General features: G+C 38.8%; 1 protein-coding gene and 1 non-coding gene across 27 annotated transcripts in view; both read right to left on the reverse strand.

Moving 5' to 3' along the window:
- The window catches only part of UBAP2 (ubiquitin associated protein 2), a 193,660-nt gene that overhangs the window by 125,650 nt on the left and 49,584 nt on the right, over window positions 1–18,426 (reverse strand). For 14 of the 26 annotated variants that reach the window (XM_074568966.1, XM_074568961.1, XM_074568956.1 and 11 more), the window contains 6 exons: window positions 12,233–12,285; window positions 6,584–6,651; window positions 4,550–4,739; window positions 3,121–3,337; window positions 1,420–1,694; window positions 109–281 (listed from right to left, as the gene is read on the reverse strand). In XM_074568966.1, the coding sequence (XP_074425067.1) occupies window positions 109–281; window positions 1,420–1,694; window positions 3,121–3,337; window positions 4,550–4,739; window positions 6,584–6,651; window positions 12,233–12,285 (976 nt within the window). Of the gene's footprint in view, window positions 1–102; window positions 282–1,419; window positions 1,695–3,120; window positions 3,338–4,549; window positions 4,740–6,583; window positions 6,652–12,232; window positions 12,286–13,473; window positions 13,528–18,426 lie in introns of those variants that run through there. The other 12 variants (XM_074568959.1, XM_074568950.1, XM_074568949.1 and 9 more) reach the window with 2 other exon arrangements.
- On the reverse strand, window positions 598–682 carry LOC141736621 (small nucleolar RNA SNORD121A). Its single transcript, XR_012585032.1, has one exon. It is a non-coding gene; the product is annotated as a small nucleolar RNA SNORD121A (small nucleolar RNA).

Here is an 18,426-nt window from a genome sequence, read left to right on the forward strand (position 1 = left end):
TCATATTTCCCCCTCCTCTTACACGGTTACTGTGCCTTGATGTTTTTGGTACAAATTTGACCCCCTAAAGAAGACATGTAAGAACGCACAAGGGGAACTCACACGTACTTTACAGATTTTGAGTACAAGCTATTGTTAGTCGCCTGGCTGGTATTCTCATTGCTTGAAGTTGATCCAAATTCTGGGAGTGCAGGCTCTGATCCAAACTCCAGAGCTCCAAACTGAACATTTAACCCTGTCACATCCGCTGATCCAGGCATCTCCACTGCAGAGGCAGGAATCTTAAAGAAGGGAAAAAAAGCCATAATTCCTTTGCATGCACTATCTGTATTAAAGATATCAGTAACTGAGACCCTCCCCCCTCCCTTTACTACAGGCTTCTTCAGTTACTGTCTCAGCCTTCACTGCTAACTAGATCTGCGATAAGCCCCCCATTTACTTCACATAAATTAACTACATTCTTGTAAACTGAAATAAATTCATTGATTCTGTGCCCCAATCTGGAGCTGGAAGAGTAAGCCATATTATTCTACAATATAAAAGCGTCAACTGTGTCCCTCTCCTTCAGCCAACATTCATCTTGTGGCTACTAAGTCAGCCCAAAACATTCAGCAACAGTCATTTTCCACACAGAGCAACCAGATATGTCCTTGGAAAAGAAAAACATCACTGTACTTCGGACCTAAAAACTATCCATCTTAGAATTTACTGCTGTATAAACAACAAATATACCATGGTCTTTGCTCTCCTTCTCCCTAACAACTTATATATGAAACAGAATGATCGAATCATTTAGGTTGGAAAAGACCGTTAAGATCATTGAATCCAACCATCAACCTAAAGCTGCAAAATCCACCACTAAACAATGTCCCTCAGCACTACATCTACCCATCTTTTAAATACCTCCAGGAATGGCGACTCATTCACTTCCCTGGGCAGCCTGCTCCAATGCCTGATTAACCCTTTTAGTGAAGAAGTTTTTCCTAATATCCAATCTAAACCTCCCCGGACGCAACTTGAGGCCATTTCCTCTGGTCCTATCACCTTTGACTTGGGAGAAGAGACCAACCCCCACCTCACTACGCCCTCTTTCAGGTAGCTGTAGAGAGCGACGAGGTCTCCCCTCCGCCTCCTTTTCTCCAGGCTGAACAACCGCAGCTCCCTTAGCGCTCCTTGGAAGACTTGTGCTCCAGAGCCCTCACCAGCTTTGTTGCCCTTCTCTGGACCTGCTCCAGCACCTCAATGTCTGTCTTGTAAGTGAGAGCCCCAAAACTGAACACGGTATTCAAGGGGCAGCCTCACCAGTGCCTAGTAGAGGGGGACAATCACTGCCCTAGTCCTGCTGGCCACACTATTCCTGATAAAAGCTTTTGTACATTTTCACATTTACTAATGACAAGCCACCACTCAATTACCCACCTTCGATGCTGGAGCTATCCTCCGTTTTGGTGGTTTTATCTGTTTCTGCTGGGCTTGATTGGCAGTCACTGTCTGGTTATCCATAGATAGAGTGGGGAGCTGTAACATTTTGCTGACAGCTGTAGAGGTGTCTACTGGTGATGGCTCGCGGAGTTTTACCTGGGGGGAGAAGGACTCCAGCCCAGGAGGAGGAACAGGGACTGCCTGCGTTTGTTGTTGCTGTCGCTGGGTCAGCTGGCTCAGAACTGGGGATGGATCAGGCTGGGATTTAAAGTCTGGTCAGCATTGGGAAAAAACAAATAACAAATTAAAATGTTAAACGCTGCTCTTCACACTTCTACTCTTCATGAAGGAATCTCGGTGATCTAACATACTCGACAGCTAAGATTTTATAGCATCTGAAGGTCTCTTTCAGACATCACATGAGTTTCACATTGAATACCACCACTGCAATAATAAGACCAACATACTGATATTGATATTCTCTAAATATAAACAACTCTTGGCAAGAACTATTCAGCTTTCTTCAAAAATATGACAACAAACCTACCCATACAGTCACATAATATTATCACACATTAGTCCTCAAAAACTCTTCTGGATTATTTTAATCAAAGATTGCAAGTTTCACTGTAATTAAATGTGCCGATCGATTGAGATTACTTCCAAGGAGTCTGGAGTTGCAATTTAGAGGTATTATGAGTTCGGATTTCCTGCCCCTACAAAGGAGAAAATTTTCAACACAAATAGGAAGTCATCTACCATCTCAATCTGGCTGAAAGTCAAGACACACTGGACATTGACAGTTTTTTCCAAGTGTTTCCCTTTCATATTTTTCAGAGCACCAGTCAACAACTGTAGGAGATCCACAACATTTGCAATGTGAAGGGTTTTTTATTCAGTTGGTAAACTGCATTAGAAAGCAACTTAAAAGGTACATACACATTTTTTTCAGAATTGATGCATGTAAAAGATTATAACTGCTTCCAAATCGTCTGCTTATCTGTCTGGAAACATATACACACACACATGAGATAGACAGAAGAGCTATCACTCTTCACAGTGAAAGTACTGCTAGGAACTACACTGCAAAAATCAAGTTTGTGTCATTTTCACTGTTTCTACTAATTTTACTCAATTAAATGAAAAATCCATACAATTATGAATAGACAAAATGGGTAACCTACATCATTCTCAGCACACTAGGGAAGGAACACTGAGATGTGATGCACATTAGGAAGAAATTATAATAGTACTCATTCAAAATTCATGTAATGGCTAGAAGAAAAATACTCAGGGAAAAAAAGACAAAATATGGTACAACCTTATACTCAGCTAGAAGCAGCATAAGCACAATGAAAATAATTATTTTCCAGGATTTGGTGAGAGACAAAGTCACGTCAAAGTTCCACTTAAATATTCAAGCCCATTACATCAAAGATGTCATTACATGAAAGCTTAACAATTTCTAAAGATACAACAACTTTTATGGATAGGCTTAAGCCTATCAAAACTTAGTTTGTGATACACTCATAATGTCTATTACCAGCCAGTAAGCGTAACTCTTACAATGTTGTAACCAAATGTATTATTAGAATTACATTTTTTAAAAAAAGTCTTTTCATTAAGGCCATTTTAAACTGTCACTAGTCAAAGAAATCTTACGGGCTAACAGAGAGAAAGCTATGTCAGAGTACTTACCAAACTGACTAAGGACTGACGACTGGGTAATGGGTGGTTTCAGATCCCAGGATGATGTTGTAGTTGCGGTAGTGGTGGTAGAGCTATTATTGTTGTTTTGTTGAGAGGTAAATTGACCCAATCCTGGAGATTTCAACTGGTCTAAGATTTGGGATCCAGTAGAGTTGGGCAATTTAGAGGATCCAAGTTCTCCAAAGCCAGAACAAAGAACTGCAGACTACCAAAAGACAAAAAAGTAGAGGGGAGGGAGCAGAGTTCAGTATTTAATAAATAATTTTAACATAGCCATGGGGTCAGTGCCTATAGCCGCTATTCGGCAGCAACTAAAACCTCTTCAGCCCTAGATTACTAACAAATGACCAATAAAAAAATACAGCAGTTGTAGCATATGGCCAGATCCACTCTGATTATCATCGATACAACTTCCACCACTGTGACTGCAATAACTTCACTACAAGAAAGACACTGAGGTGCTGGAGCAGGTCCAGAGAAGGGCAACAAAGCTGGTGAGGGCTCTGGAGCACAAGTCTTCCAAGGAGCGCTAAGGGAGCTGCGGTTGTTCAGCCTGGAGAAAAGGAGGCGGAGGGGAGACCTCGTCGCTCTCTACAACTGCCTGAAAAGAGGGCGTAGTGAGGTGGGGGTTGGTCTCTTCTCCCAAGTCAAAGGTGATAGGACCAGAGGAAATGGCCTCAAGTTGCGTCCGGGGAGGTTTAGATTGGATATTAGGAAAAACTTCTTCACTAAAAGGGTTAATCAGGCATTGGAGCAGGCTGCCCAGGGAAGTGAATGAGTCGCCATCCCTGGAGGTATTTAAAAGATGGGTAGATGTAGTGTTGAGGAACATTGTTTAGTGGTGGACTTTGCAGCTTTACGTTGATGGTTAGATTCAATGATCTTAAAGGTCCCTTCCAACCTAGATGATTCTATGAATACTGATTTACTTGAAACCATGCATCTTAAAATAGTATATCTTTACTAATAGTTGAACTAATTTTCAGAGAATAAATGTAAGAGCATAATTTCAAGCCCTCACAATTGACTCAGAAATAGCCAGGTTTCCATAAAAAGCAGTCAGATGTGTACTTGTAAATAACTCATCATAGTTTTCTGGCATAGAACTCCTAACTATAAACAAATTATTACATCCTAAATCAGCATGCAGTAAACGCATCTGCTCTCTACTCAAAAATTAATACAAGTACTTCATGTAAACCGAGAAACAATCACTTGGCAAAACCAGAAAAACATAAACCTTTTTGTGTGTCTTTGTGAATGTAAGCAACGGAATCCTTAATTCCATTCTTTCAACGTTTGCAACCTGATTTTTACAAATACTGAAACATCTCATGTAATGACCAGTACTGGAAAAATTGTTTAACCTGAAATATTTACTCATGAAGAATATTTAGAAAGCTTAAGACAGTTTTACCAGGCTTTGAGAAGAATAAGATTTTACAGCACTGGAGCTGCCAGTTCCTGATGCCATCTGGGTGCTGTGCTGAGAATTTGTGAAGACTAGGGCTTGGCCAAAGGTCTGCTGCTGGGGAGCCTCAAAAGAGTTGCCTTCTGTCTCTTGGGCAGAAGTCACAGGCTTTTGAAGTAGTGTTACCAAATCAATGCTGTAAGAAAAAGCAAAGTTTGGCTGCAATAAACACGCTGATTAGGCTGTACTGAAACTGAAGAACACACTAACAATACCAAAGCTGCCATACTGGCAACAGAATTATTTCTGATTAACAGTCTTTTCAAATATTGCTTGTCTACCATATAAAAAGAGGTAGAATAGAAGGGGTTTGCCAGAAAGTATTATTCTGCTATCTGAAACCTTTCACTACAGTTTGAAAAGAGTGCTAAGATAATTTCTATTCTAAGATTATCAAATTTATAACATCATGCATCACATAAATAAGCTATATGATTAACATAACCAAGTAACTGGCGACAAGTCATAAAAGATACATTATGTTTAAGTGGATCCTGTCTGCAAGCCCATTATATATATATTAATAATCCACATTTTCTGTATATGACGCTATCGCTTTAAAAACAGCAGGGGATCAAAGTCCTACGACTGTATAAGTTGGGTATGAGGACAGTAAAGAATAAAGTTACACATGCAGTGTAACTGAGTGAATATGTGATGATACAGAAGTCAAGAGCAGCAGAAATAAAAGCTAAGTTTCTCAGATAGTAGGCACATATTCAAAATTACTCTACCACACATACCTGAGAAGGATAAGAAACACAAATTTTCTTATATTTAGCACGGTTTACTAACCTCTACCACATGTTTAGCATGGCTTACTAGCCCCTAGCACACGTTTATCACTGGTTTACCCACGGAAAAGCAAAGCATTCTGACAGTAAAAGAAATCTACTCCAAAAACCCTGACTTAAGTTTATCCTAAAGATACTGCAGGCTTGGGCTGAAGAGCTGCTTCTCCAGCACTTTCATTAGCATAGATTTCTTAATGCCCACACCTTTCTTATGGCAAGTATAATACAATAAAAAAAATTTAAAAAAAAACCCAAACAAACAAAAGCCACATCCCACAATTTGAGTTGATGAACTGAAGTATTTTCTAACATAATTTGAGGGACATCTACCAGAAGAATATTTGCATTAGAACAATGAAAATGTGAGCATATCACCTTTAAGAATGAAAGGAATATAAATTGTAGACCAACTGACACCATGCCTCCTCCAGATCACATCACTGTTGTAAGGGAAATTTTGCTGCAGTCCGGAGTACAGTAGTATGGCTGTATCAGGATGTTTGGGACCACTAGGCCATCTACTTTTCAGGTCTCACGCTATCCAACTACTGTAGTCTTCATCACCCAACTTTAACCCTCTCTCCTGAAACCTGAGGCTAACACAGGCAAGTGATTCCACAACCTTATCGGCCAGGCATTTGGTGAAGACAGAGGCAAGCACAGGAAGGCAGCAACTGCCATATTTTTGGTTCTCTACCTGAACTCTTTATCATCAGTTAAGGCAAGTAATTGTGACGCTTACCAGGAAATTCACCTTCTTACCAATGCAAGCTTTTCTGTTAACACATTTGCCAAAGCACTATGTTCTGAATATTTTCTGTATCTACAGGGGCAGGCTTCCCATTTTCTGGACAACCAAGCCAAAGCTTACTTTTCAGCAGTACAAAAACTTCTCTTCCCAGCTACTTTTGTTTCTGCCTGTAAGCAGCCTTTGTGCAGAAGACAGGGTCTTCTCAGTATTATGCTTGTGGATTTGGCAAGTTTGACTCCACTTCTGTAGTCAATAATAAGTAACACAAGAATGCACAAAAGCAACGATTTGCAAACAAAGCTTTCGCAATTTTTAAATTAGCTTGACCAATCTGTGACCAGGGCTGCCCTGTGTTTTATTCAACATTTTATATATGCAAGCTAACTTTGCTTCACCAAGCAGAAGGTAGAGGGAAAACATGGAAAAAGAGCTTACCTTTGACCAGGAGTCACATGATTCTCAGCTGGAACAGAGGAAGCAGTGAAGACTTTTGTTTCAGAAAGCTGAAAAAGAAAGGGGAGGGGGAGGTATTTCAATCATACACACCCTGACACTTCACTGCTGCAACATCTGCAAAATTCCACCTTGCTCATGCACTTTCAAGATAAAAGTCAAACTACCATTACAACCAGCTCTGCTTAAAAAGACAAAAACATATAGCCAAACTTTAGCAAAGTCTTCTCCATAGAATCAAGTAACAATTTAATTAAAAGCGTTAGAAAATTTGATCTGCTGAACAATATGGTATACTGATGTAACTACATCAGCTTGAGCAACAGTTTAACTGAAACATACACCAGTAGAAAGTAATTGACATGGCAGCTGGTATATCATCAGTGTAAAGATACCCTGAGCAGACATAATTTAGGACTCCATAGAGCAGCTCTGATAAATCGTGTTGCAAAAGTCCAACTCATTGCCCCATTCCCTCTCATTTAATGTATCCCTGAGTTTTACATTTCAGCTCACACCACCAGCGGAGGCAGTTTTGCACTGAGGTATGTACAGTGAACTAGCATTCATAGTTCCTTGTTGGCATTTCTGCTAGGGGCAGCAATAACATCTTAAACCAATTTCTCTGCGAGCACAAGATCAAAAACAATAATAAAGGGAGAAGGAGAACCATGTACTAGTGTAACCAGTCAGACCATCCACAGCAGAAAACTGTACTGCTTTCACTATGCTGTTACAATACAATAGACACTTGCACAGGTAGCTGGGGAAGGGGAGCTGGTTGGTTAGGGTTCTGGGGGGAAAGGGGGTGATTCTGCTTTCTAGGGGGGTTGGTTGTTTACTGGTTTGTTTTGGGAATTTTTTTTAATAGCTTTTTTTTTTTAGAAAATAGTAGTTAAACAGCTGCAACTTCCTAGGGCTAATTATTTCTATTGAGAGGAATCCTTGCAAGCCAGAACAGGTCTTAGGCCAGTACATGTCAGGTTTAAAAATCTGCACATATAATGGTTATATTATAAATTAAATTTTCAAAAAATAACCCTTAACTACTTTGGTGTAGCTTTGTATTTAGACTGAAGAATAACTGACCTACTCAAACACTCACATAGAATCCCTTTAGAATGTGACATTTGAATACAGGTCTTCCAGGAAATTATGCATTTTTAGTTGCATACATTGTTAGCAGATGTGTTTAAAGGACATCACAGACATGAGCCAATTTCATCTGCCATCCCATGGGCAGCTCTACTGAAACCACATATATCCCTGGACACAGTCACTGTTGATTTAAGCAGGATGCACAAGGTCTGACTGGGAGCAAATCACTTACTGCTCAGAGGCGAAGTTCAAGTGTTCCATGTAGTCTCCTAGCACCCACTTATGTACAACACACTGTCTCACAAAAAAATGAGTACCACTGCAGTTCCCCCCTCCACTTCCTTCCTTTCCCTTGCTGTGAATACAACTTATTTTAATCCCATCTTTCTGGAACACAATTCTGTCCTGTGCATATTGCTGCCAGCCCACAACTCTATGTACTGGCCAAAACACAGAAAGAAGATTCAACTCAAGCATATTTCCAACTAAAAAGGCTGTTTCTCTATTGTTGAGCCCTTTCCCCACTGTACATGTTATTTTAGAACAGTGTGTGCTGTAGTTTTTGTGGTGTTATGAGATTCCTGCATTATATGGCATGGGGAGGTCAGCTAATGACACAAGCAGCAGCCTATGGTCTGCAATCCCTTGGTTAAATATTAAATTCTTCGTAATGTCAACAGTTTCTTACACTCACATAATCTAGGATAAGACTAACTGTGGCCAAAACACTGATGAATCCTTAAAACTAAGTAAACCAAGGAGCCTGAGGATGTTTGTGACAACACAAAAGCATGCTTGACGTATCATATGAGAGAGGAAATGTTCTCTTCAAGTGAACCAAGCATGCAAAACAAAAGTCTCCAGCTACCACCTCAGCTATATTGAAATTTACACTATACCTTGTGGCAAACTCCACACCATAAATTCCAATCAAGCACTTAATTCAGAAGTCTGCTGGGATTACAGCATTTGTCAAAACACATACTTTGTGCAGCAGCAGTTGAAAAGTTTTATTACACAAATGTATTTAGTATTTATCTTAGAAGTATTATTGGCTCCTAACAAAGTCATTTACGCTCACTGAACACTACATTTGCAAATCTTTTACTGAGGCTCTGGCATTTTCCCAGAACTGAATGAACAGTTGTGAACCTTTTGCAAACACTGGCCCCACAAGGGCATTTCCTTTATCTGCAGTGAAATGCCTGTGCTTTTCCGCTCCTGTTCCCATGATAAAAATCATTCACCAATCATCAGACAGACAATATACTTAATAACTAGCCCCCAGCTCCCACAGCCAGTTGATAGGTGAGGAGAACAAGAAAATATACTCCAGCATCCTCATAAAAACTCAACATCAAGAAATCAGAAATAACAAACCCTTATTACTGTTATGTTATGAAGTACTGAAATAAAAGAAATTAAAATTAATTTTTGTGTTGCTTCCTGATAAAGGAAACACTTCCACCAAAATACACTTCTTTGTTTTCTTTTTTTTTTTTTAAGTGTTGCTGTTGTTCCAACTAGAAACTAAGACTACCCATATCGTACAGAAAAGGTTTGCCTTCATCCACTTTCCAGCAATTAGTATGTATTCTATTTCTCCCCTTCTAATAGCTTCTGTCGTTATTTATCCAGTAGATCATGACAGCAATTTTAAGAGGAAAAAACAGAGCCATCTACATACAGTACCTCAGCATTTTCTGGTCCTTGACTGTCTATGTCCTGAATTTCCCTTTAAGAAAATACAACCTCCTATTTTCACTGCAACTGCTTTTCACCCTATTTAAGAGCATGTTGACAACCTACTATACTTGCTCAAAACTCACTACTAAAGATCTATACTTGCTCAAAACTCACTACTAAAGATAAATACCAGACAGGACTATTAGATTACAAAAATCTAATCCTTCTCAGGTCAAACAACATTAAATTTCACTGATCTGCTCCTAACTTGTATCTGACTAGAGAAGACCACATTTAAACAAAAATACTCTTCAAAAAAACACCTGGTCTTTATCTGCAGAGAGATACATCAGCTTATTTGGTTATTTTAATCATTAGTCATGCTGCCAGAACTGTTTATTAGACTCTTAAATGCCTGGATCCATTTTCCAGCCACAGGTTCATATTATGCCCTTTTCTACTAGACTAAAACCAGAGCCCATTATATGCTAATAAAGCAACCTTTTCAGATTCAGGAAACTAAGAATCTCACTCTCAAGCACCTCTTCTATCAGTAAGTAATTTTCAGCTATTTTCCACAACTTTTGTTTTGTAAAAGCAATGAATAATTGTATGCAGTATTTCAGAATCAAGTTCAGGAGTGTCCACATACAGAAATATAAGTCAAGAATGATTAAGAGACAGCAAAGAGTACCTACAGGCAGAAAGACTACAATAGCTTTTTTTGCCATAGCATCTGTTTTGGAGATCATGCTGAGCTGTTCTTTTTTCATCATCCACTACAATCCTGAAAATTTATCAGTTGCTGCTTTCCAGAAAACAGCCCCTTGTTTTGGAGGTGTGCCTCTATTCCTATAAAATAAGTGGCCACTTAGCTATAATAAAGCGTTTGAGCAGGTCAAGTCTAGCAGTGGTCTAGCTTTCTCTGCATGACTGGCTTACTTTTAATTGCCATTCCAATAATTTTTGCATTTCCCACACATTTTATTCAGAAGTAATTTTATTTTTACTTCCAAACCATTGATAAGTGGGCCTGGGACTGGATTCCTTTACAGCTCTCCTAGAAATGGCCACGTTCAGTAAGGGTCCTCCAGCAAAAGATTTATTTGCTGAAATTTGCAAGGCAGATATTAATCCACTTAATGTGTTTTGTGATACCATGTAATTATTTTTAGAACAAAAGATGGAGATCAAATCTCTTACAAGAACATACTCTATCTTCACAGTTAACTCCTAATTTATTTAGAGACTAGGATCAAGTTTATTTAAAATGGACCTATTTTCCATAAAACTACACTGAATGGCACAAGCTGTATTCTTATGTTTCTATTTTTTTTAAATCAGATGATTCAATTTTTCCTTTATTTTTCCCCCAGGGATGTTTTTGGCTAATTTGTCTGCAGCTCACCATTTCATTCACTCTTTCTGAACATCAGCACATGAACAACCTTCTCCTAGGTTACAGGGATTTTTCCAGCACTCTAAAATTAATAAAAATTAACAACAGGCTAGAGATTTCATCTGCTGCTCTTTCAAGATTCATGTGCTAATTACTCAGGTTTAATAATTAATTTTAAAAAATTCTCTCCCCAGTCAGCATTGGCTCAACATCCCTCCTGTACTAACATTGCTATATTGTACCAGCATCAAACAGGGGTGAGAAACAAGGCCAGCAATTTTCACCATCCTTAGCCCTTAGGTTACCTCTAGCATACACTGCAGAAATAGACAGGTTTTAAAAAAGATGACGGCTTTTGATAGCCGTAACTGATAGAGAAAACCTACAAATTTTAGAGTTTCTTTTCATTTTCTCGAAAGACACACCCCTCTCATTAGATAAGGACAGAGTTTTCATATCTGTTATACAATATATTCACACACTCCTAGGGATAACACTGACATGCCACGCTACCGCAGGGGGCAAAAAGGATGACTTTCTAGAGAATCTCTTACTCTGCTGAAAATAAACTGGCAACAATGGATAGTCCTATAAAAGATGAAAAACTTCTTAAAAGCTAAGTTTCCCTTTCCCTTTTTCTTGTTACCTCGTTTGTGTTCTGAACTGCTTAAACTCTAATACAATAACTAAAAACTTAAAATCACAAATGCACTTTTCACACATGATGATCACAAATGCCAACTACTTTGCAGACATGAAGACTAAAAAACAAGAACCAAAACTATTGTTGTACTTCAGACAACACATCATGATGAAACAACAAGAATGAAGCAATTAAGTGCTAACTTCAGCATACTACTATCTGTTTTGTTTAATATTATGAACATGACGTGGACTAAGTGGAACAATTACGCAGATTTTAAACAAAAAGCATGAAATGAGGAGTCTAAAGTTGATAATAAGCTTCAGCACTTCATTACATAAAAGTCATGTGATAATATGGCTATAAATCCCTACACAATAGGAGGGGGAAATATGCGGTTAACACCTATCAGCATTTAGCAGTGGAGTATTATGATTCACAAATACTTAATTTGGGATAAAACTTAAAATTTTATTAACTATGTATTATCCACCAGCCAAACACATTAATATTTATTAATTCAATTTTATTTAAAAATAAACTTTTTTATATACACACACACATATATATGTGTGTATATATAAATATATGTGTATGTATATATAAATGTGTGTGTATATATATACACACACATATATAAAATATATATATATAAAAAAACAGGAATTGCAGCGAGAAACACAGTGAGAAGTACCACTGTCTGCATACAGCAATGTACTTCTTCGAACATTTAGTTTTTGAAGACAACAGAGAAACTCTGAAAAAGGTAAATAAGCAATCAGTCTATCCAACAAGGTACACTTACATCTTCATTCCAGTCTTCTGCTGTCCATTCTTCTATTGAGTTTTTCCATGCTCCTATTGTAATTTAGGAAAGGAAAGAAACCAGTTACAAGCTAAAAGCACAATGTCATATTTCAACCCTTCTGATTTATATGCAAAACTGTTTTCATTAGTAGTGGAACACAAAGCAAGAAGATGGTGACTGAAAACATGGGAAGCTCTAGAAAAGTGGTCTGCAGATTTAAAGTTTTTGGAGTTTTTTTTTTTTCCCCTTTAATTTCTAATTTCAGGAATTTCTTAGCCATTACGGTACCAGACATAATTTGTATGAATGCATGTCTGCAACCAGTGATTAATTCCAAACATTGGAAGAACTTCCTCCTACATTCCCAATGACAGTGAGAGGTTACTTGGCCCTCCCATGAGATCTCTCAGTTTCACGCCCAAATTCACACAGAGTCTGAACAAAAAACAACCACAATACCTGCTCTGACGTCCATAATCCTACTTCCAATATACTCAAATTCAAGACCCAAGCTATGCCTCTGGAGGCTCCTTTCCACCTGTTAACTCTCTCCTCAGAACAGAACCAACCCAACCCTTTCCCCTGCTAGAGTAATTTTATTTTAAAACATATATAGTTCATATAAAGGCAGCAGAAGAGTCAGTAAGCTTCCACTGTAGCTGCAAAACACTTATTGCTGTAACTTGTGGCAGAGTTTATTTGTTAAACACTGGAGCACAGTGCCTAGTCCGCAGCATGAGGCAATGGGAAAACTACAGGAAACAATCCTACAGATGCAAAAACCTGATCCTTTCCACAGGAAAAAGCAGACACAGACATGCAAGAGCAATAAATGGACTGAAGGCCTTGCCCACCAGCATAAGCATAGGGAAGGTTATCCCAGCAATAACCACAGCTTTCATTTAAACTACAAAACCACAAGCGAAGAAAACACCAGCAGTGAAGTTCCTGCTACCATCACCTTTGCTCAAGTACAAAAGCAGAAGAACTACTGGTTTAATCATCTCCTTTTACTTAACCAGGAACCCTCTGAAACACATTAATCCAGACACAAGACCCCTGAAGACAGCATCGAACCCAGTTCATACTATTGCCATCACTATATTAGCGCATTCTTTTCTACACCTTTACAAAACAGCATCTTGGGCAGGGAAGGGTGGAATGGCACTAACCCCGTGAGGCGAACAGGCCTACCACGCAGATACACACACAGTGAGGAGAAGAGGGGTGGTTTATACCTTGGAATCCAAAATTATTTTGCAGGTCCTGAGCAAGGTAACATCCACTCTTTGTTGGCTCTGTGGAGCAATACAGAGTTGCCTAAACATCACGTGCTCACATTTTTCCAAGCAGCCCCCCAACTAGGAGGTTTCTACATGCTGCAAAATCTCGAGGCACTTGAAAAATAACTAATAATAATATCCCAGCACAGCAAAATTACTACAATGCCTCAAATTTCTAATTCATGCATTTCCACAGAAATTTTGGAAAGGAGAAAAGACCAATGAGCAGCAGAGAAACAGTTGATTCTTTTTCCCTTCTCCTGACCACCACAGGATCCCTTCCTCTGATATTTCTTCTTTAAAGAAATACATCCTGGTATTTGCACTGCTTATACATATCTCCCACCAATAACAGCAAGGCCTGTGTCTGTAGATGACAAACCTCATGTTGGTGCCAGAACTCTAAGAATGGAGCTCAGAGTCTGCCAAAGAAACATAGAAAGAAACATAAAAAGACAAATCAAGCCCAACTTTTGAGAATTCCCCACCACCTTTGGGAGACCAAACCTGCTTGGACTAACACTTGTGACACTTTCCTGATATGCAGTTTAAACTTTTATCTGTTGCTCCAACTTATGATCATGGTTCTGTGCATTTACTCTTTTTAAATACAGAGCATGACCCTTCATCCTTTTATTAGTTTACACAAGCTCCTAAGTTTATTACTGCCGCTTCTTAACATTGCCTTCCCACATCAATCCTTAGAGCCTCAGTTATTTCACTGCTCTTCTCTGCATTAAATCCAGTTTGCTAACACCTTCCTCCTATTGATGGGACTCTAAGTCCAATCTTGCCACAAGTGTATCAATTTCCTTTTAATCCAAAATCCACCTTGGCATTATTGCAACTCCATATATCCTCTTCCCAACCTCTACCCCCATGCCTTGCAAAGCATCACTCTGTTTTCCACTGAACTTATGCTTTGTGTTTTCAAGGATCCTTGCCATAGCAACTTCAACCTAGATGGCTCAGTGACTCTCTCCTGTTTCCCTTTGTAACAAGTTCAGTTTTAGAAAGTTATAAAGCCAATAAAAAGTACACTATATGTTTTTGGTAAGCCTTCAGCTATTTTCTTCCATTTCCTCACTTCCTATCATAGTATTTTTCTTCCCTTTTTTGAATAATCAGCCATAGATATTAGACCCCAAATAATTTTATTTTGGTCTATCCCAAACTTATGTAGTAAACCTTTCCTTCTGGATTACATTCACATTCTAGAATAACCTGAACGTGTCCTTAAAATGTTCCTCCCGACTTTTACAGCAGTCCTTAAAAAAAAAACAAAAACAACTTCCTTGTAACTTCCAAGGTACACAATTCCCTACTTCTTCCTTGACAGATAAACTATAATTTATTTTTTTCTTTTTGTTCTTCAGTTTCAGAGTCATTTAAGGCTGCTCATAACCAAGATAAAGAAGGAAGTTTTTCCTGTGAAATTTACGAAACACTATCAAATTAGAGGTATTAGTAAATTACCAGAATACGATACCATTTTCTTAACTCACTTCGATAAGTGACCACCTCCAACATAATTTATTTATAGTAACTGCTCTGATTTGCGTTCAGGATCTCCCATTGCCTTGTACACTACAAAAAAGGTAAGAGACTGAACACTCAGCATGCCTGTAAGAAAATGCCAATCACACTGTTCAAGTTTATTCCTTTTGGATTAGGATTGTTCATTTTTTTTCCTCCCACCTGTCCCTTCTCTTTGACTTCCAGTTGTACATTACGTCTATAAAAATTAGGATGGAGGAAAACTGATGCTGAATTATTTGGAATACAATTACATTTAAATGTTATGAACTATTAAAGATTCGCCTTTTACTCTTCTTATTTCAACCAACAACACTAAACTTTAACTTCACAGAATGAGCTAGCTTTTCTACAGGATTACACAATGATGCACCTAGAAACACCTTTCATTCAGGCTACTATGAATCCTCTGGCATCTGCAACAATTTCCCAGCACTATCTTAAAGTGGAAATACTTAGTAAATACTCAGAACTCCACAGAGAGTTTAGATTTGCATGATGTCTTCAGAAAACATTTTGATAAGCAAAACTGCTTTTGTTTCACCAGGTAGTTGCCCAGTTATGTCCTTTTCAATGTAACTGGAGATGAAAGACACTAATTTTCCAAGTAGCTAGTATGAGCTGATTTTGTTTTCTTTCTTTTCAGATGAAAGAAGAAATGGGACTGGGTAATGAAGAATAAAGAGAGGGATTTCCACACTGCTCTTCCACTATGTAGACTCTTCTCTGACACTAGATAAGAGTACACTAGCCCAATTGCAGGGTTTATGGATTTCCATACATACACATCACCCTTATTCACATCTTTAGTAATTCCACATCTGTAACTAACTTGTTACTGAGACTGTTGCTTTGTAACTAACAGTGCTGTTATGTAAATTAAGGGAAAAAACTCAACAGTTGAAAACTAGTATTTGTGATTAACCAGCCAAATCAACAGCTGAACTGCTTCCAGCCCCACACCTTGTCCAACTGTCCTTCCCCTCACCGCTGCTCCCATCTTCTTTCCAACCTCCCTCTCTTCTGCTGTAGAACTAGTACCCCAGCTGCAGCCTCCTCAATAACCCTCAAGATGCCTTTGATCTAACTTTTAAAGCCTACTCTTTTTAAAGAAATCTCTTCTTTTTGCCTCAGCAGCTATTTCTGACTTTCTTACGGCTTGTCTAAAGAAGACCCACTGTAAAATAAAACACTCTTCCTATAGTCACATATAGAGAGACATTTTTGTTTTGTCAGTTATGGTATCTTTTCCATTTGCACTGAAAGTAAGTTAAGATTAGCAGTAAAAAGGTACTTGGCACCGAAAAAGAACGTTTACAGTCAACTAGTTTAGTTTAAATTTCAACCAACCAAATGAGTTTGCAAGAAATACCCACACTGACACTTACTCATTCACACCCCTAAGAACCATTAATCTGACAATGACAGAGAAAATTCCCAAATGCCTTCTCTCTCACCTTCTCCACACCATGCTCCCCAACTTCCACATATATGCTTTAAGTTGTGTTACTGAAGTTCAGTGCAGTTCTCTGTGTCATGTGCACGTCACCTAACAGCAAAAATGCACTTGGCATCCAAAAAGAAGTTCCACACATCAACTAGTACACTCTGAATTTCCAACAATCTGTTTGTTCAACAGCAAACCCCTCACGTAGACACATGCGTACTCTTACAGGGGTCTGCTTAGCCACACCAAGCTACTCTTATTCCTAGGCATAATTCCATTAGTGAAGACTGAGGAGATGCCTACAAGAAGGAACAGAGGTTGCATAGGAAAAGCACATGAAGGCAGTTAGCAGGGAGGGTCACAAAACATTTGCGCGCACTTGGGAAGTGGGGCAGAAGTCAAAGTCATTTGTAAGCCACAGCCTTACAGCTGCATTTATTAATAACTAACCAGTGAATTTTCTACCTCTGGTCCAGCCTCCTCCTGCCTTTCTTGTCTGTCTTCTTTCTTTAGTGAGTTAACTTTATTGCTTCTTCAATACTTGCATACCCTGCCTTTCGCTACCATATAGCAAACAACAGTATCAATATTCGTAGGAGAATTTTCAAATCATTAGCTGTCTTTCTAACTCATTATCTGATAAAATTATTTGAAAAACTAACAGGAGTGAAAGTAAAAGGTGAATTTCTGTTTGTGCTATAGCACCAAGTAATTTCAAAAGTAATTCCTTGGAAAGATGCCGCATTTGGCAAAAGAGCCACCTTTCAATAACCATTAATATAGTCAGTGCCACTCTCCCACACTGGACTAGGAGGCACTCAGAGTGACAAGAAAGCTGCCTAATAAGTCTTCCTAAACTCTGAGCCTGTTATTGTCTTCTCTGGTTAACTGGGAAATGGCTTGTATGGAGTTTAGAAAGCTGCATATCAAGCAGCTCACAGCAGAGCTCAATGGAGCCACACCCTGGCCTCCAGAATCAGTCTTTTCCTTCCACAGTTGACACAGAGGTTGATGAAAAATCATCTGAGTCAGCTTCAGCAATGAAGAGATTAGAAGAGCGACCCTTTGCTGGGGTTAAAAAAAAAAGATAAAAATCTATCACTCCGTGGTTCCCACATGTGGACAATAGCGTAACGTACATTAATTTCTCCATCCTGACACAGAGTTTCCTTTGTCTTCAACTGCTGTCACAGAATATGGGAGGCAGCAAGGTATCCTGTTTTCCCAGTCACAGACAAGCAGGTCACATTCTTCATTTCTGAATCCCCACAAGACCACTGTTAAATGGTTCCTTTCCAAACTATGTCTGTCTTTTGCCTTTAGCCAGGAGTACGTAATTCACACTTGAAACTTCATACAGAAACACACAGGTGCCTCTATCTTCAGACTGGCAGACTGCTCTTTTGGCTTCCATTCAAGTGCCTACTCATACTTCAGTTAGTAATTCTTCTCTTCAAAGGTGGCACATCTTGGAACTCTCCTCCATCCCAGAGACTCACATCCTTACATTTCTCCATTGTACAGGTAGGGCTTCCAAAGCCATCCCAGTGTCACTGACTGAATTCATAGTTGAAAACAGTTTTTCTTTTTCTTCTTCTACTTAGATATTCACACCCTACTGCCCATTGCCTGTGGACCAATCACTTTTAGCAGGATTTAGTCTTTAACAACATTAGGTGAGCTCTTAAGCAGTACTTAAGATATCTAAACAGTTCTTTCACATACAAGGTTCTTCCAATAACTTCAAATCTCTCAAGGGATTGTTAGTACTAAACCAAAAAAAGTTACAGATTGCCTTCCCTTCATTCTAACCAGCGTGTCACGCAGGCCTACAACATGTGCTCTGCACATTAGTAGCAGTTAAACTATAAAAATTAACTACTATCTGTATCATGTGAGATGTACTCACATTTTCAGTAGTTAAC

This window comes from Larus michahellis, chromosome Z, assembly GCF_964199755.1.
Source record: "Larus michahellis chromosome Z, bLarMic1.1, whole genome shotgun sequence".
Taxonomy (NCBI): Eukaryota; Metazoa; Chordata; class Aves; order Charadriiformes; family Laridae; genus Larus; species Larus michahellis.